A 25,663-nucleotide genomic window follows, 5' to 3' on the forward strand; every position below is an offset into this window, starting at 1 on the left:
AATGAAGTTTGGAAAGTAAGGTAAGTATAATTGGATGATATTATCTATTTTTATTTACAGTGTTCCTCTGAGAGTCTTATCTTTGTGGGCACCTTTCAGCTCTTCGGTTTTGGCATTGGCATGCATCGCCAATCAGTTGGCAGTTTGTTTGGCTTAATCGCCTGCGTAATTGATATGCGCCTGTATGTAGGTATACCCATATGGATGTGCTGGGAGGCGGGAGCATCCTAGGTTCTTTTTTAATTAAACTCCACAGCTCGTTGGCTTTTAGCTGGCAATTTAACAGAGACATTAATGCGGAGAGTTCTGCCGGCGATTGAGCGGCAGATTGAAGCAGATGCTAAATGGATGTGGAAATAGAATGAGATGACAGCGATTGATCTGGGGGAGTGTGTGTGTGGGGTCGGGAGAAGATTGGATCTGGTGATTGCTGGAGATATAATCGCATAGAAGGGGTTTCAAGGTGGGTACTTTAGTTTTTATGCCAGCCATATTTTAGACTGGCTTGAAATACAGCCAAAGGACACCTAACCACAACAGCCAACAAATAAATCACCTATATTCTTTAAATTGTTTATTTTAAATTAAACATTTTTCGAAGTAAGAAATACTTTATTATTTTATAATATTACGTACAACATATATGGGCTATTTTAACATTACTCTTACATCTAAGGAAAAACGAGTCCAGCATTTTAACATTTTTTTTTTTGAGCAGTCGATAAAATAGTATTTTATTTTAAACCTTTTTATCAAGAAATCATTTATGCGCATGTGGCAGAAATTACAATTACAAATGGTTTGTTTTTCAGGCCATTCTTTGGTGGTCCCGCAGCAGCTACCTTTGCCCCCTGACCCCGTTTAACCCTCTGTTGCCGGTGGCCCAGCGGTGGACAAAGACAAATATTGGGCTGCAATCACTCAGCTGTGAAGATGCCGCAGAGCAAACACAAACAGCATAGGGAGGCCCATCAGCCACAGTGGGCAGCAAAAGCAAAACAACACCAGCTGACCGGTCATCATAATACAGAAAGGAGGGGCAGACAGTAGCTGCGATAAATATGCGAGTGCCAAATAAACAAAGTGGAACAAAACGTGCTGGGAGCCAAATGAAAAGGGGCGTGGCAGCCATTGAAATGCCAAAAACGTAAAGCGCAGCTGAGGGAATCAAACCAAATATTATCTTTAAGTAGTGGCAAAAAAGAGCCAGTAACAGATCAAAAATATTATTATATTTTTATGCACTATTTTCTTATGTTAATCTAGATTTTAATTATAATTTTAAGAGGAAGAGCACTGAATAATTGGTTTTGACTCGAATTCATTCGGAAATTAATTTGAGAATTAATTCGACCAATGAAAAAAATTAATATTATCTATTGAGTAGGTAAATTGGGTAAGTTTAATCCCTATAGGAATTTTTTTAATTCAAAAGTCGCTTGATAATATTTCTAAATATTTTTCACTAAACATTTTGCAGTAAAGGTCTTATGACACTGGCTCTCTGATTTACTAGCTTGATTTATTTTAAAAAGTCATGGCAACTCTTTTTTCTTAAAATCGGAACGACGCTTTAAAATAAACCTAGATATTAAGTTGATGATCAGACAAGTGTCATAAGACCTTAGCGGTCACCAACGATATAGAAGACTTTATTCATAGTTGACAAGAAATTATATAAATCGAATTTCAACTGTCTGTTATAACAATCTCGATTTTATGGTTATTATCTCCAAATGCGGTTGGCTTAAACCAAACCAAATTAAATAGCTCCGGGTCCGGTTAACCCAGATTTAGCATTCGAGGGTGTTGCAAGCTATTGCGGCAGCTAGCTATTTGCGCAATGATGCCTCAAGTGCTCCCAAGTGCAGTGAGGCACGCTTCGCATACTCCAGTGTTGCAAGTACGGCAGCAACCACAACGACACAGCAGCAACATCGTCGGCAAAGCGGCAACTTGAACATATTTGAGGGCCAACCGAGGGCAGCTCGAAAGTTCCGATTGTGTGCGTGACTTGACCCTTTCCCCCCCAGCTGGCAGACACATAAATCGGGCTCCAAATCAATTATGTTGGCCCTCTGCGGGTCCTTATCTGCCACACTACTCCACATGGGGCTTGATTATAATCCAAGGTCAGTGCGTGTCAGGGGCAGAAAGCGTATTGAATATTTCACGCACGTTTCCAGCATTAATTGATATTTGCAGTAATACGCATAAGTCAAGAACAGGACAGCTCCGAAATGAATAGCAAATGAGTTGCCAAGGAAGTGGATAAAAAGGAGAGAAAGGGCCAAGCCAAAATGTTAGTAGTCGGAAGTTGTAGTTCAGTTGTCAGCACAAAAACAAAATATGTGTTTCGGATACGACCATTGAAAAGTAAGCTATAAGCCTTTGCTTTTCATAATGACAATCTTTAATCTTAACTCACATTGTGCCATAAAATATACCAACATTTTCCCCCGGGTGTGTAGTACTACGAAAATCTGTTATTGAGAATTTAGTGCAAACAAAACGCTTTGCTAAACGCAAACGGCATACTAATTACAGGTCTCTAGCCCTAGTAAATCTATACCCCTCCCCAGGGCAACGTTCATTGACCTTGGACCTGCCCAAAGATGTTCATCCTAAATACGAACACCAAATTACATGCTTAAATATTTACATGTTGAGCTCTGAGACAATGTCAGCATAATTAAATTTTCAATGCAAATATTTGGTTTTGGACTGTTGGGCGAGTTATTAAACAGCTAGACTTGATAAAGTGAATTGAGAGCAGGTGTTATATTAAATTGGACTTCTTAAACAATATATAAGCTTTAATTTATTTTTTTTACAAAATGTAAGATAGTTTCGAAAGAATGTTGACATGAGATTATTAATATACCAGATCTTAAAGTTCCGGAAATGTTTGTACCCCTCAAACATCAAAGCACTTCTATACTTCTATTGGCCGTAAGCCACTGTCTGCTTAAGGCCTTTTTATATTCCTTTCCAAGTAACTTCCTTAATAATCTGTTTATTATTATTATTTAGCTTTTATTATTTTGGGTAATTCGGTAGGTATTATTTTACTATCCAAATACCTCTGAAGTCCGTTAGAGTTTTCTGCGAGGTACCGTGTAAATTAGAAATACCTTTTTTTAAAAGAAAAATAAAAAAATTGACTGCGTCGACCGGGAGTCGAACCCGGATCAACTGCTTGGAAGGCAACTATGCTAACCGCTACACCATCGACGCTCTTGGGACACGCGAGAATATTTACCTCTATAGCTCAACCCCTTACTCTCTTCAGAACTCGAAGAGAAACCCGTTCTAAAAATAGAACAAGCCACAGCCACGCTTCACAAAACGAGATTATGGAAATCTTTATGTTCTCGCTTATCAAATTGGGTCGTTTTAGCAACTATTAAGAAATTATATGTATGTTTTTGTTGGGTTCAGTCAACTATTAATTTGATTTGGCATGTTGCCACAGAATTGCAGAGATAGCAAAATGTATTTATAGGAAGCAGACACAACTCAAAATTAATAGTGACACAGCTATTAAATACAATATTGGGACTAACTATACATGATTAAATATAATTAAACATTTATGTTTAATTTAAGTTGTTTTCTTCACTAATTATTTAAATAGATAACCAACCATTTCCATTACCATTATTGGGACATACATAATAAAATATAAAATTTACGTTTAATTTAAGATGTCTTTTTCACTAATTAAATAAATAGAAAACCAACCATTTCCACACAATCAGCATTATAATTTTTAGTGCCAAAATGTATCATATAGGATAAGTACATAGACTTTAATGTTAAGTAACTAGTTTGACGCAGCAAAATCTTCTAAGTCTTAAGTTTTTTAGCTACTTCTATATTAACATGAAGATTGGGAGTTGTTTTAAATGACTGAATAGCTTCCTAAGATTTTATAGAACGAGTGTGACGAATGAGTCTTGCTTAACCCTTCAAAGTTTCCAAAGGCATTTAACTCCATTGCCAGTTCCATTGGTGGTGCCAAAGCTTTTATATGCAAATGCGGAGTTCGGTGGGTCAAATAACTCAAAAACACCCACTCCCACTCACTGAAAAGCAGCTAACAAAGGTTATAGGCAAACCACATGCGGTCCACGGGCCAAACTATTTATTACACACCAACCTTAGCTCTTTTATGTTTATTTTCCGCCTGGCGAACCGTGTAAAAAGCAAGACAAACAGCAGTTCGAGCCTAAATAACCGAATCGTGTTTGGTTGTGATCTTTGACATGGACTCCCTAAAGTGTTTTATTTTTCGAATCGATCTCCCCTGTATTTAATTAATTTGTATGATCCGCTCACAGCGTGTCGGTAATTTCCCGTATCCGAAAGCATTTTGCCGGGCCTAACAAATTGCAGGCAATACATCAAAATCTATCAAACGAATGGCCAGTTTCGTTTGGCTACCTTTTTCGACCATATTCTATGAAGCACATAATTGATGGGACTCTGCTGGGATTGTGGATACGGTGGGTTTTCATCTTGAAAGGGGCAAATCAAATGGGGGAGAACAATGAAGTTGACACTGATGCCAAATGATGTCATTGTCGGAGTTACAAAGTTTGGCTTTGGAAATTCTTCGAACCTGTTGCTCCCCAAAAAGAGTTTCTCTCTGGTAATTTATTAATACGATATTTCTTTTGGGGTGCCTGTTCCTATTGAGTTGTCTACTTTGGTTAATTGACTTCATTATTTGGGGTTAATCGCCTAACAAGGTTCCAGTTTTATCGAAAAGCTTTTTTGTTTAGTCATGGTGGATTATTGAAGAAAGAGAATGGTCTGCATATATTGTTTGATTTTGGAGTTAACCTCTATTTATTCCGGACAAATGTCGAAATGGGTTTTGAATTGATTGAACCTGAATAGCCTTTTAAATTGTAAGTTCCTTACATATTTTTTCTACAGATTAACTCATTAACTTTGCTTTGAGCTAGTGTAGAACATTAAATGAAGTTGTTACGTTTCGGCTTAACTCTTAAGCTGGCTGGCTACTAATTATAGTTCTCAAGAACTGCGTGACTGGTTTTTCGATCATAATGAAACTGTTATGTTAAGAGTCCGACTTTACGAGTAAGCGTATCAAACTAATTATGCACTGCAAGAACGCTGCATTTAACAGTCCTTGAAATGCGTTGCCCTCAAAATTACATATGCAAAATGAGAAAAAAAACCAAGGAATGAATGAATGGGTGAAGGAAAAACCAGTAAAAACGAAACGGAAACTGCATAATCAAAAATCACAGCAAGCGGTAATCAACGGACCATATATTTTCGAGATGCCTACCCCTCGAACCGACAACCTCCTCCTTGAAAAGCCCACACACAGCAACTATGTAAGGCAGGGCAGCCACACGGATGGGAATGGTCAAAACAAGTCCCCAGAGCGAAGGATGCATACTCATGTACACAGGAGGAAACGGTGTGATGATCCATACGAAGGAATCTCATAAGCCAGGTGTTATGACCATACAAAAAGTCTAAAGTAATCAGTAAGGTCATTACGTACCAGAGATTTGTTTACGTTCTTCGTTAGTAAAAAACGTTCGATCTTGAATCCATTTGATGAATTCCTATAATTACCAATAAATCATCATTCGTTTGCTCTTTCATAAAAAGTATAGAAAGGCCACTCATTTAAAGAGATTTCTTCCTTATCTACGGTATTTTAATGCTATTAATATAGTCAAGCTTTCGTGGTTTTTATTCTTTAATTTTAAGGTCCTATTCCACATTATTCCTTAATTTTACACATCCCATGAAAAAGATTTAAGTGTTAATCGGATTAAACCAAATTTGAATGTTCATCCATATTATTTGAAGAGTAAAAGCCACTTAAGAAAAGATTTGGCTTACCAGTATTTATGAGTAATTATCTTTCATCCTAAGAACCTTGCAGTTACCCACTTTTTTCTTAATCAAAAGTAGTGCTCCTTTTTCCTTAGTGTACGCTGCTGAATGGGCAAAAATTTGTAGCGTGAAGCCTCTCAGCCCCGAACTCCTTACCAATAACCCCTCCATTTGCTATCCCCAGTCCTCACCACATGCGGCGTTCTGTTGAAAGCAACTTAGAGAGCGGTTGTCTAAGTTTCCAGACATTGAACTTGAATATGAATTTTTAATTGCATGCGGCATGCGAAACTTGCTCAAGCCAATTAATTACGCATCGATTTGTGACTCGGCAGGTTTTCGCATGTGTTTCGACCGAGCTCAAACCCAATCCCGAACCGATCCGAGCCGAAAACCCCATCCCCATCCAAAATCCAACCGCCTGATGGGCAGTAACATTTGCATTTGACAGTGGGGCAACTTAATTGTTGGCTCTGCCCGTCTGACTTGGCAACTTTCGGAAATTGCTTAGTGGCAGGCTCAAGGGATGGGACCGAAATCGAAGTCATTAGTTTTGTTTTGGGGCATCAATAATTTCCTGGTAAATCACTGCAAACTGCATTTTCTGAGTGATTGACAACCTCTGACCTTATTTTCTGGTCGCCCTGAGTCATGGCATCGAGTTAACCGAGTTAACCTGTTTCTGTTCCAAGTCCCAGGGCCTGTGGCTAGAATTTGCCTGACTGTTGAATAATTTTCAATTAACTACACGTATATGCAGGCAGAGGGAATGCAGCGATGAATAATAATTTCATTTAAGTGTGCAGGCCCTATATAGTATATTGTCGGCTAATGCGACTGGCGACTGGGTTCCATTAAAAGGGAGCAGAAAGGAAATAAAGAGCGGCGCACACACTCCATAAAAGCAAAACTAATCATACAATAAATGAATCCTCATCAATTCGTAGACAGCAGGAGCTCGGATTCGATGAGAGCATCCATCCTGGCCATCGGTGGCTGTCCCGGTGAGTAAGCCACAGATATAAACGTGGTTTCCAGTTCCGAGTTCGGAGGTCCTACGGCCTAGCCCCCAAATGAGCAAACAGCAAGGCAATAAAATTTATGTTAAGTAGCGCGCCCATAAATAGCCAAAAGCGGCGATGGAGTGAGTGGCTATCGGACAGCGTCGTCATCATCTTCTGGCCTTGACAATAGGAGGGAAAAAATCAGGGTGCACTGAGAAAAATAGTTTTAAAATGGGAAAATCATTGAATTAAAAGTATTTTGGTCTGGTTTATCAATGTCCTGTTAAGGTTCCAATTTGTTATCTATCCGAGAAGGATAACATGAAGCTAAAATGCTCCAAGGAACAACCTTATTCTCTGTTAGCAAATGATTCATTGTCAAATTTTCATAACATAATTTTCATATACATAAATTGCTAAAAAAAATATAAATATATTTTTTGTTTAAATTCTTGTAGATTAAAATAATTGTATAGACTAAAATATAACCTTTCCGAATGGATTCAAATTTACATTTCCTGAGTAGAAACATAAGTTTTCTTATAAAAAGTATTCCTAACAAGAACGATTAATGGGTATATGAGCCTAAATGCAGAAATTCTTTTTCAAAATGTCTTTCTATCCTCCATTTAAAAATTTAATTTTTATTGGCTTCTTATTTTTTCGAGTGTACTTATAGACAGACAAGGAGTGGGGCAAAAAAATTGTGAAATCGTGGAATGATAAATGTCAAAGCAAATGACATAAATAATCGAATCGAGCGCAAACCCAGTCAGCCATGAAAGCGATGCGTTCCGAGGAGTTTGGACTTGGACTCCGGAGGTCCAGGAGATATATACCCAGGCAGGAAATCGGGGACCAGAGGCGCATGCCTCGAGGGCAGCCTATCAACGGCATTGGCTTGGCTCCATAAAGAGAATAATCGGAGGAGGGAATCGGAATCGGAATCGGAATCCTTCAGCGTCGCCAAGTGTGGTCCAAGAAGGGTTCCATTTGGGGATCCGATAGCACGAGCCGCTCCCCTTTGGACGGGCGATGATGCCAATGCCAGTGATGCCGAGGAGGCATTCTCAATTATTGATAGATTATTTACTGTCAGTCAGCTGGAGAGTTGGCCAGTCAGTCCGTCACTCCGTCAGTCAGGCAATGACATTGCCATTGGCCATTGTGCTCGGTTCCAGGAAAGAAAAGCTCCGTCACAGTGCCATCGTCATCATCTCTCTTCGATTCTGGTACGCGACTTACATTAATCATTAAGTGAAGCACCTCCTTCCATTCCCCTTTCTTCTGCCTTTGTGGAGCTGTCTGTGCGTGCAATTTGTAATTCTCTATAAAGCATCAGGCTGGGACTCCATACATCATAGATCCCAACTGGAAGAACCAGAATTTGCATTAACACATCAGCAATTGGCTGAGGGAGTGCTTATGGATTCCTTGGAAACAAGTTCTAAGAGGGAAAGGATTAAAGGTATAAACTTAATTTCCCAAAATATATTATAAAATACACTTCCTAACAGAAAGTGTTCTTAAAAAAGAAGTGAAATGTTTATGCTCGGATATATTCCCCCATCCATAAATCACTTTCGAATAGCCAGCTCAAATTAAAGAACTCCTGCGATCATAAATCCCCAAGAGGAGGAAATCGAGAAACACTTTCAGTGCCCAATTCCCATTTCCCACCTCAACTTGTCCATCTGGGAGTTATATACCTGCCCAACTCCCCGCATTTTCGATTTCAATACCTGGCGGTGAGCCTCCTGCTGCACACCTTTATGGCTCATTAACGACATGTCGTGGCAACCACGATAGCTTTTGCATCCCACAAGGCCTCCTCCGGAGGAGCCTCCTCATCCTCCTGCGCTTCGGCAACAAAACGAGCTCAATAAAAATAAAAACTGTCTGTCGACCGGGCTGGCTGGACGACAATAAAACAAAATGGCAATTTACGATTTTATTTACGAGCTGCCGCCAACAAGAGAACGTGGAGGGGGTTAAGCACCCAGGCTATATGGCTATATGGCTATATAGCGCAGATACATCTGCGAAGGTGACTCGGGGAGTTTGGCGAAAAGAAAGGGAACTTCAAAAGCAGCGAGCGCCAGAAACAAAAATTTGTCATGCTCATTGCTCTGAGTCCAACTCCCCGGCCTCCTGCTTCTCCGATTCCTCCTGAAACGGTTGTCTAAACTTGTGGAACTGCATAAATTATACGATTCTCGTATAGTTTGCGGCCACCAGGCGCAGCTGTCAACGCCCGTCCGCCCCTTTTTCCGATGCCTTTCCCATTTCCACCCGCCCACAATTGTGAACTGGAGCAAATTGTCTTCGCCGAGACTTCAAAAAATTGACCGACCTGCCGCTCCCCTCGATAATGCATTTTAATGGGCGTTGCACGCACAGACGCCTCCTATTTTTGGTGCCATATCCATATCCCACCCCATTATGTGGCATGGTTTATTTTTGGGTATTTGTCTTAATTGAAAGTTTATTAGAGGCACTAGCCGGGCCCTTAATTAACTTTGTTACGGACTTCAGGTGTGAGTTTTTCAGGGGTGGTCGCCGAAAACCGCGAGATTTTGGGGTTAACCATTTCTGGTTTCAATTAGTCAGGGGCGGGATAATTCAATAAGTGTCAGCTGTGAAGAAATTTTGGGAGTTAGGAAAGGGGAAGGGAGTTTAATAAATCCTTACATATAGAGGAACCAATGTAGTCCTAAAGGAAAAGTTATTATTAACCTTTCTCTATCTATTAAGATTTCATTACATCAATTTACACTAAATAGTAGTATTTCAGGTATTTCATTCTTAATAATAAAGTCGTCTTACAGAAAGGTACCTAAAAACCTATATCTATCTATTAGCATTCTCTAACATCATGGTACACTAGATACACAAATCCTTTCAAGTATTTCCCGTTCTTAATTATAACGAAAATGTCCAAGCTTAATGCTTTGATCTTGCAGCACTCTTCTGTTTATTACAATAATAAAACTCCACTCCAAATTTCCATCATAAAAACTACCGAAAAATCGACCACGTCAAATGAAAAAAAATCGTAAAAACTTTCTGAAATCTGTTTTTCATTACGCTGCTAGAAAAATTGAAGCTCGCATCTGAAGAAGCTAAAGAAGCTATCTATCTTGGCCAAAAGTGCAGCCAGACGACAGTTAGGTATATGAGTTTGGAGTGGAGTGGAGAATGGGTTTGCATATGGGGCTCTCCAGTGGCGATGGCGCGTAATGCATCATAAATTCACATTAACACTTTGCAGACATGTGCGCGGTTGTCCCTCCCTCAGGGGCCCCGAACTCTATATCTTCCTGCCCCGATCTCCCTCACATTGTTGTCTGCCTCGCATTTATGGCGCTCATTTTGCGTTTTAAAAGATACATTTTGTGTGCCATTTGTGTCATCTATGGGGAGATTGCACGTGTGTGCGGAGAGTCACACAGAGTTTGTGCATCTGTTTCGGTTAGATTTTAGATGCTAGTACACCCGAGTCGAATACCCTTTCAAGGGGATACTTATGGGTTCTTCATAAATGGTCTCAAATGCCAGCGATTGTAATATATCTTATGCAGCAATTGGCATTTTTATAGTGGGTATGTTTTAATAGTAATGTAATTTAAGGTGGTATTATATCTCATATATATATATAATCCAAAATAAATTAGTTACCAACAACTTATAAAACTTAGCAGTATTTATAAGGTAGTGTATTATCTAGGGTATTCCCTCTTCGACAAGAACTGCCATTCTCGTTTTCTGCGTTCTGTTTTTGCTGCTGTTAAAGATGCAATAAACATTTTTTTCTCCATCTTTGTGGCCCGACGAAGGCTGCTCCGTTTCAATATATTTACTTTTTAATTTTTTATTGCCCATTTGAGTGCGTGGAAGCTTTTGGGCATTTGTCAAAATTTTCACGATTTACGATCGACATCATCATCAACATCAGGAGTGTAGCTCCAGAGGAGCTTTTGGGCAGGGGGCCTCCGAGGAGGAACACCACTTGAGTTGCCCCGCCCCGTGGACACTGAAATCCCCTAGCTGAAAAGCGCCGACGACAGAACAAGATTTATGTTAATTTGTTGTGATTTATTGAATGATTTTTTATGGGAGTTTCACGCATGCTGCTGGCCTAAATTTTTCTCTGTTCCCCCAGACGAGAAAAACCCGACAGACAGACGCACAAAACATTTGACAAAACCAAATGACATTTTGAGTGCTCCGCATGTTTGGTTAATTGAAAAAGGAAAAGAAACAGCGCTGAATCGAATGGAATTGAAAGACTCCTTTTGGCACAGTTGGAGCTCGTTGTGGCATGTTTAACCCCCTGGTGCCCCTGCCTTCGCCCAGCGCCAATATGATCAATGTGCGTCTGTCATGCAAATTTAAATTTGTCCAAAACCAAAGGAGGGTATGTGATGGAGAAAAGCCAAAGACAATCCAAAAACATTCACACAGGGAAAAACAAGTTTAGATTGATAAGCAGATCGAAATGAACTAATTTAATGATTATGATATTAGATATATGCAAGTGAAGGTGTTTCAAGAATATATATCTAGCTAATAAACAGTTTTCTTAAATGATTATTTCAAGACTTATACACTTTATACTTAAAACTATGGTTTCGAGCAAAATACTTGAAAGTAAAAACCGTAACAGGCCTATATATTGAGCTTCTACTAAAATTCTTTATAAATATTCTTCCTCTTTACAACATCTTATTATCATAAACTGTATTCCTTCTTATATTTAAAAAATATATCAAATTTTTTAATTGTATTTCAGCAGCTATACTTTTTTATCCCGTGACATTAAAACTTATCCGATCCGCTGAGCCAAAAATTAAAAATCACATATTTCTTCCTGTGCCCCAAGAAGTTGATGTTGCTGCCGCGGCTAGACAAGCGGCAAGTTAATTTATGCACAACAGCAACAACACGCGGCGGCACGGCAACAACACAATGCCAATAAAAGGCTGCCACAAGGCAGACACAACAACAACAACAAAGGCAGCACTACAACAATTTGAAAATTGTTTATGCGTCTGCGCAGCCGCAACAGTCGCCTTCGTCTTTTGCCTTCTGCGACTTGTGGCGCGTTTAGTGTTAAACGCTTGATTAAAATTCTTGTAACTGCAACACTTTTGTGGCATGTGTTGTAGTTGCTGTTGTTGGTGTTGTTGTTGTCCGGGATCTTTATGGAGCGTGTTTTGTTTCGTTTCGTTTTCTTTTCCTTTGGGTCGAGGTTTTTCTTCAGCTGGAGGATCGTATATTTCTTACCTTGCGGCTATGCGTCCTCGCCATTGTTGCTGCATCGCCCGATGTTGCACGTTGCACGTTGCTCTTGTTCTTTTTTAATTGAATTGATTTGCATTTTTCACGCAGGCGTTGCTCATTGGGTTTGCTCTGCTGTCTGGCTATTTGCACTGCCATCAGTGGGTTAAGCCGGGTATTCCAGCACAGCGAAAGCAGAAACCACTGGCGAAAGCAGGAAATGTTTGCTTTCGGGGCTGGCCACTTAAATTAACCCATTTTGAGAGGAGTAGACACTTAAATCAGATCGGATGTGCATCGATGTTTAAAGATTTGATTAGCATATCCTTATTATAAAGTCGTATTTTGTAACGTATTGGCAAATTGCGAAATTGTGCTGTCAGAGTAAAAAATGTATCCCTATAAGATTTTGTTTCGTTGTGACCTAACTTGAATTGATGACGAATTTTTAAAAATGCAACAATATTCTCAGGGACACTCTTCATAAATGTAAAAAATATTTCTATAGGTGTTAAAATCGGTATAAACTGAATTCGAGTCCAAACAGATTGTTTTAAAATTAATTTGAACTCCAAGAATCCTATTATAACAATTAAACTCAAATTAATTATAAATATCTATAAAGACCTGTGCAATCTCCTTTATCCGAGCACTTTCCACTCGACAAGTTGCCATAATTTCATCTCCCCAAATCGAAATCGAATATTTGTTAATTAAAGCTTTACACGGTTCAACGCCCGCCCCGAAAGAAAATTGATATTAATTAATATGTAATTGTAATGGGCAGGCGGCATGACATGGGCCCACATATATGTGTCCGAAAGTGGGCGGTGCTGGGGATTTTGTGTCAAATCGCTGCTGGCTTTAACAAATTAATAAACTTGACCAGACACGAGAAAACCGCATAAATCAATTTCAGTAAAAACGCGCTAAACAATCATAAATAATAATTAAATGCTGTTGAAACTATTTTTGGGCAATAAACGCCCTCACTCTGCCGAATTTCTCGTTCTGTTGGATAATTAAAAACGGTCGGTAATTATTGAAATTTGTGGCCAGCGGCAGACGTTGGTTAACCGAATGGCGCGTAAATTACAAAAATTTCACAAAATTTAATTCAATTAATCGAGACCGACGGGGATGTAGGGGAAATGCGATGGAGATAACCTGGCTGTCATCTCTTTTACATGGCTCGTTACGTGTTTGTTTGTTTCCGCTTCCTGTTCCAGTTCCTGTCAGCTATCTAACAATTTGTAACGCCTAATTGGGCAAAGGGTAGCTACCTATGTATCCAACACATATATAGATGGCACACATATCCATCTCGAGTGGACAAAGTGAACTTTCCACTTCTAATTGCACATTTGTATGCCTAATCGATCTGTCCGATTCGATTTGTTTCCCCGTCTCTCATGGAATTTGTGTGCCGTGTTGACTTTTTTCCTGCCACACCATACTATACCTTTCATCTGCTATAGTGCTCTTTCTTTCCAACTCCTTTGGGGTTACCTCTCGGCCAGGTGTCCGTTTGAACGGTTAAGGCAAATGAAGCGTGACATTTTTCACATTTTCTCTTAGTTTTTCCGGTTGGGGGCGGAAATTGCTGGGGGGTTTGGCGGAGTCGGGGGAAAACCAGCTCTATGTAAATTGGCTGCATGACAAAGGATTTTGATGTGTATGTTTTCTGAGCAATCAATTGCCCTTTAACTGGCTGACAGCATGTGTATCAATGGAATGGAAGGGGTGTATGGGGGTAACGATATAGGTAGCTACTTGATAGGTATTTGTTATAAAGAGGTTACTTAAACTTGATAGATAAATAATACTAAATAATACTTTTCCATAATATTTTGTAGGGCTTACATTCCAGTAATCACAGATGAACATGCTGAATAATAAACGGGCTTGATTTTAAGAAAGTTTCTTCTAAACTAAAAAAATTTAATATTAACTTAATTCCGTCCTCAAATCTTTAATTAATTTTATCTTTTTATATATATATTTTATAAAATATTTTCAGGCTATAATTCCCATTGGATGTGTGGCATGTGTGCCATATCAACGCGAAATGGTGGAGTCAAAGTCTTTAAACCACCTCAACACTTGCGGGCTCTTGAAGAATTATTATTGGCCAAATAAATCCCACTGTACCTCCCTTTTTCCCCGCTCCCCACTGGTTTAAGCCCACTGTCCTTTATGGACTGTCATAAGCGGCTTAGCCGAAGTTGATTAGAAGCCATCTCTTTCGCACATTGATTGCGTGTTGCAACAAACGCTGATCATGTAAATCCTAAGTTGCAAGTTTATGTGCTGCATGCACTCCCTATGTACAATTGTACATCTGTGTCTGTACATTTCCATAGATATTGTAGTAGTGCTGCCCAGACAGCCACGAAACCCACATGCAACTCCATTTGGCCGTTGCACGCAATTAAAATCTTCATTAGCCGCGTTTAATTTCCACTTTTGATTAAAATAAAAATAAGAAAATAAAAAACGAAAGGCGACTGGGCAGAAAGGCAGAAAAATCTTGTGACATGTGTCGCTGCTTATCGCCATCAGCCGGCAGCAACAAGTGGAGTTTTCAGAAGGAGTCGGGGCTTGGGATCCGGTCCTCGGGCAGGACTCTTCGGATTGGCCGGACACTTTGCCTGATTAACGTTGGCCGCTCCGCAGAGTCGCTATCAATGTTGGGCCTAAGTGACAGTTGACTTGTTTATCAATTGACAGACGTTGTTTTCCCCCTTTTTCCCCCGATTTTATTTCTGTTTTTCTTAGTTTGGGTCGGGTAACTGTTAATAAGCTTGTTCTGCGGCCTGTGAAAATGTTGCTTTTAATTAAAAGTGGTTGGAATGTTTTGGCTGTTTTGCCTGCTGTTTTGTAAGCCGTATTTTAAAGCCCGATCCTGTCACGATAGCGGCCAAAGAGCTCATGTTCGACAACTAAGTAGTTGCCACAAGTCGCGATATTGTGTGTGCATAAATATTTCCCAGTCTTTGCCATTAAATCATGTTCACGCCGATCAGCCTACGCAATGCGAAACATTCGGTTCTCAGTGAGATAAACATAAATTCCCTGTACTCCAAAATATATTTCGCAATCGAATGTTTGGATTGTGAAAGGGAGATATGTGAGTATTTATTTTTGTTTCTAATAAATATTATGGTAGTTATTGTTTACATTTTATATAAGTTTTTTAAATTTGGAAGTAAGAATATATTTGTTTAAAACTATATAAGGAAGTCTTGTATTAAACACTTAAATGTTATTACTTACATCTGGTTGCTAAATTCTTATTTTACATCATAGCTATGAATTCAGCTTGGTTTCGCTTTACATTTTGTAAACTTTCTAATTTCTGACTTCTGCTTCTCTGCCATTTTAATTGGTTTTCTTTTGCGGCTTGCGACCACAAACAACGGTCGAAACTTCTTGGCAACCAAAAGTTTTTACTCTGGACATGTTTATTACTTGGCCACAATTAAGCCATATATTTCTTGGACAAAAGCAGCTCTCCTGCTGTTTTTCCCCTGGTTTTTCCCCCAGGCCTGCAGTTGTGGGTCAGTGGATTACTTTGCCGGCTTTCCAGCATTGTTTTTCCAAGTCCGAGTGTCTCCCACTCTTTAATGAGCTGTCCCGGCAATGAAGTTCAATGTTGTGGCTTGTAAATCTCCCCACATGTGCTCCACTTTCCGGCAGAACCCATTTCCATAAATATCAATTAAGCGAGAGGAGCGACTATCAAAAGTGACAGAAACATGTGGATGCGTCTCGAGTTTCCCCGTAGAGTTGAGTTGGCTTCTGGTTTTCTGGACTCCGAACTGGCTACCTGGCCTACGCAGTTTTATAATTGGACAATTTACTGAGGTGCTGCCCCTGAAAAGACCCCTCTAAACTCTCCAATTGAGCTCATCAACTTCGGTAGTCCCACTGCGAAAAATAAATATGAAATAAATTAAAAAACGGAGTACCTGTTCAATACAAAACATATTAAATCGCATGGTTTCATTATTTAAAAGTACTATAATTGTTAAGTTTTCCTTATTTATATTTAATAAAAATCTATAAAATCTATCGTGGAAAAATGTTTAAATATCTTTGAATGTACTATATATTTTTTATCAGTGCTGGATGGTCTATAAATTGTGACTGGGGGAAATGTTACCATTTAGGCGTTGAAGCATGTGGGCGTGCCCGTCTGAATTGAAGTCGTGTGCTGGGCTTAGAGCCACGCCCCAATGGATATACCCCAAATTCAATTAGTCAAAGTCGAAAAGCTTTGCTCACAGTCCCATAAGCAGCTTAGTTTTCCACATATACACACGAAAATTGTTATGAAAATGCTTTCACTAATTTTCAGAGCTCTTCTAATTACACTTGGAGTTTCGGGCTGGAGTTTTTCCACCGAGATGATGTTACTTAGTCATTTGGCATCCACTAAGCGGTCACTAAGCGTCAATATTTCATGCCTAAGCCTATTACAGATTATTGTGCCAGCTTACACAGACGCAAATGACAAGTGGCGGGAAAATCGGCGGGAGAATCAGGGAAAATCAGGGAGGAAATTGGAAACTTGCGGGACATGATGCCAACAATGTGTAGAGTGTCAGTTCTTGATTGGAGCGCTTATTGGGCGGCTGATTTGCATAATGTTTAATAAATAGTTGGAAAAGTTGTTAGTTAAATTATTCAAGTTGGCAATTATGGAATTTCGTGGTGATTGGGGAAAGTAAAGGTTTAAGTATAACAAAAAAACAGATACATATACAGAAGTGCCAGTATAACTAATTTTAAATAATTTATATTATGAAAAAAAAAGAAAGCAATAAAATGTTATATATTAATCTTTTATTAAAGAACAAATTATATAAAACTTTCCACAAAAAAGCGGCAAATAACTCGGCTGCCATTATATTATAACAAAAATTCCTCACCATATTAGCTTCCCGGAATTCACATTACACATGTTTAATTTAAATTCCGACCCCATGAAATCCCTTTAATTTAGCATTAATGAAAAGTGCAGCCTACTGGTTGACTCCCCTGGAAAACCCTTCATACATGGCCCCTTCCTGTCAGTTCAAACCCTGATTGTTAGTTAACCTGCGAGGCATTTACACTTTGCTGGCAAACATTTCATGAATTCATTTGTGCGACAGCCTGGAAAATGTGTTGCCAAAATGAAAAGTTGCCCAGCCAGAATAAAACGTGATTAGCAGGCAGACTTTCTGCTTTAAATGGATGATCCATTACAGTATCCAGTTTAGTTGCAGAGAGTCCAAGAAAGATGAAGCTTCCACTTATTTTGATCGGTCTATTTTGCGGCTTGTGTTGTGGCCTAGACGAGAAGAGGATTCGGCCAAGCCAGGGGGAATTTTTCGAGTGGCTAGGTTCGATATTTCTACCCCCTGTGACCACAACAACGACCTCTACTCCGGTATTGAGTACCTCTACAACTACAACAAGGAGGACCACAAAATCCACAACAACTACGACTTCAAGACCCACAGTAGCCAACTTTCCCATAGAAAGGGACTGCGTCACGTGTCGATGTGGCCTGATTAATACCCTGTACAAAATCGTGGGAGGTCAGGAGACCCGAGTCCATCAATATCCCTGGATGGCTGTGATCCTGATATACGATCGCTTCTACTGCTCGGGATCGCTGATCAATGATCTATATGTCCTGACAGCAGCGCATTGTGTGGAGGGAGTTCCGCCGGAACTAATCACCCTACGATTCCTGGAACACAATCGTAGTAATACCAATGAAGACATCGTAGTCCAGCGATTTGTCTCCAGGGTGAAGGTGCACGAACTGTACAATCCCCGAAGTTTCGACAACGATATAGCCATTCTACGCCTCAATCAGCCGGTTGATATGGAGCATCAGCGATTGAGACCCATTTGCCTGCCCATACAATCCTACAGTTTTGATCACGAATTGGCCATAGTCACTGGTTGGGGAGCTCAGAAGGAAGGAGGATTGGGATCGGATACTCTAAGGGTGAGAAGAGGTTTTATAATACAAATATAATGCTATAAAAATAACTAAATTCAGGAGGTGCAAGTTGAAGTGTTACCCCAATTGGATTGCCGGAACTCCACTTCCTACAAGCCGGGCCAAATCACGGATAACATGATGTGTGCAGGGTATATTTTGCAGGGGGGCAAGGACGCCTGCAGTGGCGACAGTGGAGGCCCCCTGCAAGCGACCTTCGATGAGCAGCCGGGACAGTACCAACTGGCGGGGATCGTCTCCTGGGGCGTAGGATGTGCTAGACCCCAGTCCCCGGGAGTTTACACCAGGGTCAACCAATATCTCCGCTGGCTGGGGTCTAATACGCCGGGAGCCTGCCACTGCATGCCCTATCCCGAGGAAGATTACTGAATACGATCTATACGATCTTGGGAAAAAGGTCAAGCAAAAATATCCAGTATAATGCTTTGTTAGCACCATAAAAAAGATTAATTTGTAATCAAACTGAATTTATGTTTTATCTTGGTTTGAACTCTTTTTGTGTAGGACTCTACATTCAGGAGGACACAGAATCCTTAGTCCCAAAACTGATTTATTTCTCTACGATTAAAGGTTTCAATTTTGTTATCTGTGATCTTCAATCGATTGGGAATTCAAGACTCTTATCGCCTATTTAACTTTCCCCTTTATGGAAACTTTGATATGGATGTAAAAAAAGCAGAAACTAAAAAACATTTTCCCATGTTCAATTATTAGGTAATTTTTGAAAGTGCACACATAATTGCAGCCATACAGCACATCGATCAAAAGTTTGCCACAACTTTTCGGGTAGATTTAGGCAAATGTTGCATAAACCACTTGGGACTCGCTTTACTTATCCCCCGGGGAACACATCCATATCCATAACCACATCCTTAACTGTGGCCAATGGCAAATAAAAAAGCAATTCGAAACTGGGTTACAACACTTGAAGGTAAGCTAAGTACTGCGGTCCCTTTGCCTCCTTGGGAAGGAAAGTTTGCCAAGCAGATGGAACGGGGCCATATCTCATACATATAAATCCCAATTTGCTGGCGAAATATTTTGTGCAATTGTGATTGTTATGCATTTTGCATTTCGCATTTGTGCAATCATAAAATAACCCCCTACCTGCTCGCAAAAATGGAAAGAAAGCCCAAGGACACGCCAAACTCACAGGAGCAAGTTTCCCTGCTATTGGTGGCCAGTTTTGCAGTCAGTGTATAGCTTATTTACAAAGTTGGATTCGGAAAGGCATATAGATAAACGCAAAGTTTATAACAAATGTTCAACAAATTATTTACTCGGGGGAACTGCTAAATTGAGTTTCGATTTGTTGGTAATCGAGAGTTAAGGTTAGTAAGTTTTTCTTTGGGCAAAGAAGAGTTTTGAGTTTGGTTGCGATTTTAGGGGCTGTTAAAAATTAGTAAGTATATCTTCCTTCCAACGATATGGCCAATTGGTGATGATAATAAGTGTTTGAAAATTGCATATCTCACCTATTTACGATTCCTCTTGTCTATAACCACATAACCCACACTCAACACCTCATTTCGATTGGCATTTTCCCATCACAAGACAAATTGCCAAACCTTAACGAGAGATCTTTTCGTGTTGGCCCCATAAAGCATAAAGATACATATGTAAATAGTTTTACCATCGCTTGAAACCATTAAAAATCTTTACGACTTCATATTAAAGTCAGACACAAAACGGGAAAAATACAAGAGAAGAGGAGAACAGTAAAGAAAACATTAATGCCTTGCCAATAAATTTGTCTCCCCACCAGAAACTCGTAAAGATTTCCTACTCAAACCCATAAAGCAGTCTCAAAAAGTTTGTGTGCCTCAGAAGTTAAAGTACTGCCGACCTGCCTGGATTTCCAGCTAAACGACAAATAACTTGGCATTTAATAACTCTGCATTCGGGGCCTTTCTCCGCCCCCTCTCCATCCAAAACCGACTTCATTATAATGCAGCAAAAGTCCCGACTTTACTCCTGCTTCCATAATTTAATACTTGCGCGCTTTGTCGCAGGGTGAATTTATGTGTTGAAACTAAGGCTGAGATTGCGGAGTTTGGGCCAAAAAGGTGTGCTTCTGCGTGTGAGTATGGATTGTATTAAAAGAGGTGCGTGTGAAAAAAACATCTGAAAATTTTAAATTTTTTAAAAATTATTTAAGGAATTTGGAGATCTGTTGATATTGTGTATGTAAACTAAAAACATAAGATTATGTAAATTTGCATAGAATTTTTAAATTTATCTGAGCCGTTATATCAGAAAGAAATACAAAGAGAAGAAGCCATTTTGTTATAATAAGGTATAGAAAACAGCTCCGCTTAGCCTCTGCCGGCACACGTACAGCGTAGAACAGCAGTCGTCACACGCATATCTATTATCTGTGAATTTTGAAAATATGTTTTTCATATATATCAGAGGGATTATTTTGGTACAGAAAGGAGGACAAGAAAACTTATTGTGTTTTTAATAATACTTTTAAACTGATCTGCTTAGGAATATTTTTTAAAATGTATTTTATATGTATTAACCTCTTAATGTCATGATTTCTTGTAGTCTTCAAGTTCATTTTGTTATTTTAATGAAATTATTATTTTTATTCCCCAAGAGGCCACTTTACGTATGTATTTCCGAAAACACAAGCAATAAACCCCACCTAGTATCGAATATCCCTTCTGCCCAGATCATCATTTAAACATCAAATTTAATAATCAGGCTGTCATGTTTATAATTGAGACTCTTGGGGGGCAGGCAGCCGGTCACCGGCCCCATTCTCCTAACCATCGGGCTCCTCGATGGGCAATCAGGGCCAAAGCCACCGAAATGGAGGACAAGAAACATTTCTCAGAAGGCAAAACATGACACATCTCATTATGAAGACTCGACTACCAAAAGAACTCAACCGCAGAATACGAATCCCTCGGCTTCTCTCATTTCGTGTGCTGCTGTCAGAGCATTTTGTTTATGATTTTGTAGCTGTCATAAAGTTATTAAAAGTATGTGACATTTTTATGACATTATGACGTCTTGACTCAAGGTTCCCTCTTTTGCCAACCGAAAAATCTCCTTCGGTGGGATTTTGTTTGGGGGAGTGGGACAAATAAGAGGATACCGGCTTTTGTTTTCATCGCTTAAAAGTTCTGGGAGTTGAGACTCACTCCCTGAACAGCTTTGCCTGCCGTCCGGCTGTCTTGAAATATGATATCAAATAAAAAGCAAATTAAAGACGATAAAATCGTGTCTCGGCTCACGCTGAGTTATATGAAAAAAGCGCTTATTTTTTGCGCCTGTCGCAAACGCGAATGTTCGAGTGTCCCAGCCCAAAACCAAAACCCAAGCGAATCCGAATCCAAATCCGAATCCCTTCGAAATCAAGTATCGTTTAGGTTTCGCTTTTGGTTCTGGTTTCGTTTTCGGTTGCCTGTTGTTCATCTTGTTATTTGGTGGCTCATAAAACTTGTAAACATCCCACTGATTGTGCCCCTGTCTGGCTCTTTCTTGTGTTTTCCGATTCTGTTTCTGTTTTTGTGCCAGTCTGTGGGTGCTTTCGGTTCGAATTGGTAAGATATTTCCAGATGATATTACACTTTTGATTGGCCCGGTAATGGGGCACTGAGGGCGTGAGAGATCAAAGGGCGATAGGCGATTTAATTGCCCATATGTCCGAACTTATTGCCTTCGAAGAGGCCAACAAAAGTTATTATAATGGAAGGTTTGGATATACGGAATGGAAGATGGTTAAAGGAGTGGGACCTTAGGTGAATAAACAAAAGATATGGCTGAGGTGAATGGTCGGAGGAGATGAGGAATGGGGCACAGTAAAAAATATCTAGTTTTAAGACTTGAATGGCACCAGAATAAAACATCCAAAAGAACTTATTTTTATATTGATCTATTTAGTACCAAAGTGTACATAAGTTACCTTTCTTCCACAAATAAACTAATTTTTAAAGGGATTATTTAACGTTTAATAGTTCTGAGGAAAGATGCAAACTTTTCTTGCAATCCTTCTTTAGATTTAGCTTAAAATTGATTTAACTAAATTTTTTAATTCCTATATGCGTTAAGATATATTATAGACTTCTTATGGAGGGCTTCGCTTGGAGTTGCGAAGATCATAACGTCGTCTTTTCGGCGGCTCTGGTGCGGTCCTATGTTGTACGTACTTGTCAACATAGTCGTCATCGTCCTCCCCACCAAAGTCGTCCTCCTCGTCATCATCGTCGTCGTATTCATCGTATTGCAGATCCTTCATCTTTTCATCAGTCGCTTCCTCGACTTCCTGCGTCTCGGAATCCTCATCGATCTTCACAGTATACGAGACTCTATCTTCCTCTGTCTTCAGTTTGATCTTCTTTGGTTTCCTGGCTTTCTTCTCTTGAACCGCTTGGAATTCTTCGCTTTCGCTGCAACTGGATTCCAGGGGTTTGGCCACACGTTTGGTGGGCTTGGCTTTGGCCCTTGGCTTGGGTTTCGTTTTTAACTTGCTACTGCTGCTGGTCTGTGGCACATCATCGTCGTCCTCGTTGAGATTGGAGCCACACAGCTCCTGCATAGCCTGCTCCAAGTCGGAGTCCTCCACAGCCGCCTTGCGACCAGAAGACTTCGATTTTGCCGCCGCCGAGGTGGATGGCAAGAAATCCAGCTCCAGTCCCGAGGAAAGTGGTGCCAGGACATCGTCTTCGTCGTCCGAATAATTCATGCCAATGGGCAGATTCTGTTGGAAACCAATCGACTTGTTGGTGGCATCCATCACTATATCTTTGTAGCCGGTGATTTTACTGCCATAACGGGGTAGATACTCCGCGAAGAATTCGTTGACCTTGGATAGTTCCACCTTGCCATAGTAACCAGCGTAATCGGGGGCTTGGCCGATGCCTATATTTATAACCGACTCGTCGGGCTTTACGAATTTCGCCTGGTAGGCTTTACTCGGCGCAGGATCTAGCAGGGAATCGCTGGTATTACGGCCCCTTTTCACATTCAGTTGCGACATAATCTGTTGATTGAACACATCGTTGCTATTGCGTTCCTTCATGACTCCCAAATCCGCCTGATAGTTGAGTAGTGTTTGGAAAGTACATCGAGCTGTCTGTAGGGGGGAACGACATGTATAGGAAGTGGAGCAGAGATCTCCCCGTCGGATCATCCGGGCCATGTGGGCGTAGTTAGGGAGGTGCACAGGTGGGAATTGTGGTTCCTTCCTACCGGGATTTGGGCGATGGTCCTCTATTTTCTCCAACTTTTCCAGCTGACCCCTGACGAAATTGGGATTCCGATAGAGCAGCTTTATGGAAGCTGCTGTAAGAACCGAAGATTTCGAATCCTCCCCGGACCAAACTCGTTCGAATCCGTGGCCCAAGAGAAGAGCCGTGAACTGCAAGGTATTCCGGCAGTGGAAGATGGAGCGACCACTGGACAAGTGCTCCTGCAGGCCCATATAATTGAGTTCCAACTGGGTCCCCTTTCCCGACCAGCTGAGGAAGTCCACAGCGTTACTATCCGTGGCCAGAAAGAGTTTCAGGACGAAGCGATAACCCATTAGCGGATGATTCGGCTGCGGTTCGGGAACATGGATTCCCAACTGGCGGTAGATCCTCCGATGATTCTCCACGACCTCTTGATTGTTGTTGGAACTAGAGGTAGAATCACTTATTGCTGCCAGTCGAAGGGGCTTTTTCTCTCGCACTGAACTTGCTGCGAATTCTTCAGGTGGATTCTCCTCGTGAGGAAATTCCGCGTGGTCCAGGAAATCCAGAAACTGTGGGTCTTCCCGAGGTGACCCTGATTCCCCGTTTTCCAGACTTGTTGCCGCAAAGCCATCTTCATCAGCTGTTTCCCCCTCACTTTCACTCGCGTTCTGTTGGCGGCGCAGGTTGGTTCGGTTCCTCGACATTGTCCCTTCTTATATACAGATTTTTCAACTATTTTGCAGAGCGTTGTGGAATTTTCGGACAAACGAGCAAGCCGGAAAAATATTTAGACTGACAGCCGACGGAGTGCGATCAAAACAGGGTTGTCGTGCTACGTTACGAGTTGTTTGATAGGTTTTCGAGTCAACGGAACCTCCATTTAGAGTTGCTGCCAACCTTTATCGATGATTTTGAAGGAAAAATCCTTACCTACTTTTTTTAAGCAGCCACATTTTTTTTTAAATTTAAATATGTTGCTCTATTAAATGTTATTTGGAGTTCTTAATACATTCTAAAAATAATATATATTAAAGTTAGTTCAATTTGCAAAATTTTCAGTAAGAAACTTGTGTAGAGAACCAAAATGTTACTGTAATTTAAAGTTATGTAAATTCAGCTTTAGTCAAAGGACAGAACAAACCCCAAACAAAGCCGGTTTCATTCTATTTGAATGCATTCCATGTATTGTTTGCAATAAATCTATTGTTATTTATACCCCCAAAACTCCTCGTTTTTTAACCACCCCTTTATTTCTAAGGGCGGCGAAGTTCAAAAAGGAAGTAAGGGAAGCCCTTCAATTGGGGATTCATGGGCTATATCGATAATAATGCAGACTGGAGCAGAGACAACAAAAAAGCCGCCAACATTGACACTCAACTGGTCTATAGCCAGTCAATGAGAAAGAGGGATGGCAGTAGCTTTAAATTGACGTTTATATGAATATTTAATAAACATCCTTTAATCATGAGGCCTCCATTGCGCACTCCCCAAATTATTCTGACTGATGTACGTTATGTGGATCAACGAACTGGGAAATGTGACCTCTTGTTTTATTGCTTTTCAATTATTTTTGGTGGAAGCGTAAAAATTCCGACTATCAGGGGTTTTATACAATAATTTTACGTGTCACCAGAGGTAAATTAAAATGGAAAGGTGGACAATGACTTCAAGCATGAGAGAATTTTAATACTCTTTGGCTTTTCAATGCTCATATTTATTGGGAAAAACATCTAAGAGTGGCAGTTATTAAAATTCAGTCATTCACTTCACTTAATTTACTGCTGCATAAATTAATTTAATACCTCTGCTCTCAACTATAATAATGAATTTCATTACATATTTATTTTTGCGAGTATTTCCGTCATTTTATTGTGGTTTTATTACGCGACTTGTTATTTTGCGAGTCCAAATTTGATGACAAAGTAGTAATTTCCTTCGGAAAAACATAGAGCAATCCATGAAAAGCTGCATAACAAGAACGACGGCTGTGTATGACGAATAAATTTACAAGTCCAGCTTCGAAAAAAACCGAACCCAGCACGCACGTGATTTTGACAATGAAACCTCCACTACTTTTTCATAGCTTCCTATTTTTTCGGCGGAACGAAAAAAGTTTTCTTTGTTGTACTTTTTATGATCTGAGTTAGTCGTGTGACGGAAGCCCCACATGAATTCATAAAAAACTACACAAGTTTCGGTTTCAGTTTTATATTTCGGGAGGGGGTTGGGGATTGCACTCCTTATCTGGGCAAGTGATAGTCGACGATCGGCTTAATTTCTGGCGT

The 25,663-nt window shown here is 40.1% G+C and overlaps 2 protein-coding genes and 1 non-coding gene across 3 annotated transcripts; 1 reads left to right on the forward strand and 2 right to left on the reverse strand.

Moving 5' to 3' along the window:
- Positions 1 to 3,165: 3,165 nt before the first annotated feature.
- On the reverse strand, positions 3,166 to 3,237 carry TRNAG-UCC (transfer RNA glycine (anticodon UCC)). Its single transcript has one exon. It is a non-coding gene; the product is annotated as a tRNA-Gly (tRNA).
- A 14,189-nt stretch (positions 3,238 to 17,426) lies between these two features.
- On the forward strand, positions 17,427 to 18,567 carry LOC108008938 (trypsin-1). Its single transcript, XM_017072849.4, has 2 exons — positions 17,427 to 18,177; positions 18,232 to 18,567. Exons 1-2 carry the CDS (start codon positions 17,458 to 17,460, stop codon positions 18,559 to 18,561), a joined length of 1,050 nt encoding a protein of 349 aa, XP_016928338.2. The 5' UTR covers positions 17,427 to 17,457; the 3' UTR covers positions 18,562 to 18,567.
- A 3,551-nt stretch (positions 18,568 to 22,118) lies between these two features.
- comr (cookie monster) lies at positions 22,119 to 24,225 on the reverse strand. Its single transcript, XM_017072648.4, has one exon. It carries the CDS (start codon positions 24,080 to 24,082, stop codon positions 22,271 to 22,273), a length of 1,812 nt encoding a protein of 603 aa, XP_016928137.2. The 5' UTR covers positions 24,083 to 24,225; the 3' UTR covers positions 22,119 to 22,270.
- Between the last annotated feature and the right edge of the window lie 1,438 nt (positions 24,226 to 25,663).

Source organism: Drosophila suzukii, chromosome 2R (genome assembly GCF_043229965.1).
Source record: "Drosophila suzukii chromosome 2R, CBGP_Dsuzu_IsoJpt1.0, whole genome shotgun sequence".
NCBI classification, from domain to species: domain Eukaryota; kingdom Metazoa; phylum Arthropoda; class Insecta; order Diptera; family Drosophilidae; genus Drosophila; species Drosophila suzukii.

What these genes read in the sequence shown, in the direction of transcription:
- comr (XM_017072648.4), bottom strand. Translation starts at nt 24,082, where the DNA reads ATGTCGAGGAACCGAACCAACCTGCGCCGCCAACAGAACGCGAGTGAA.
- LOC108008938 (XM_017072849.4), top strand. Translation starts at nt 17,458, where the DNA reads ATGAAGCTTCCACTTATTTTGATCGGTCTATTTTGCGGCTTGTGTTGT. An exon ending in TGGGATCGGATACTCTAAGG is followed by an intron (nt 18,178 to 18,231) that starts GTGAGAAGAGGT and finishes AACTAAATTCAG; the next exon opens with GAGGTGCAAGTTGAAGTGTT.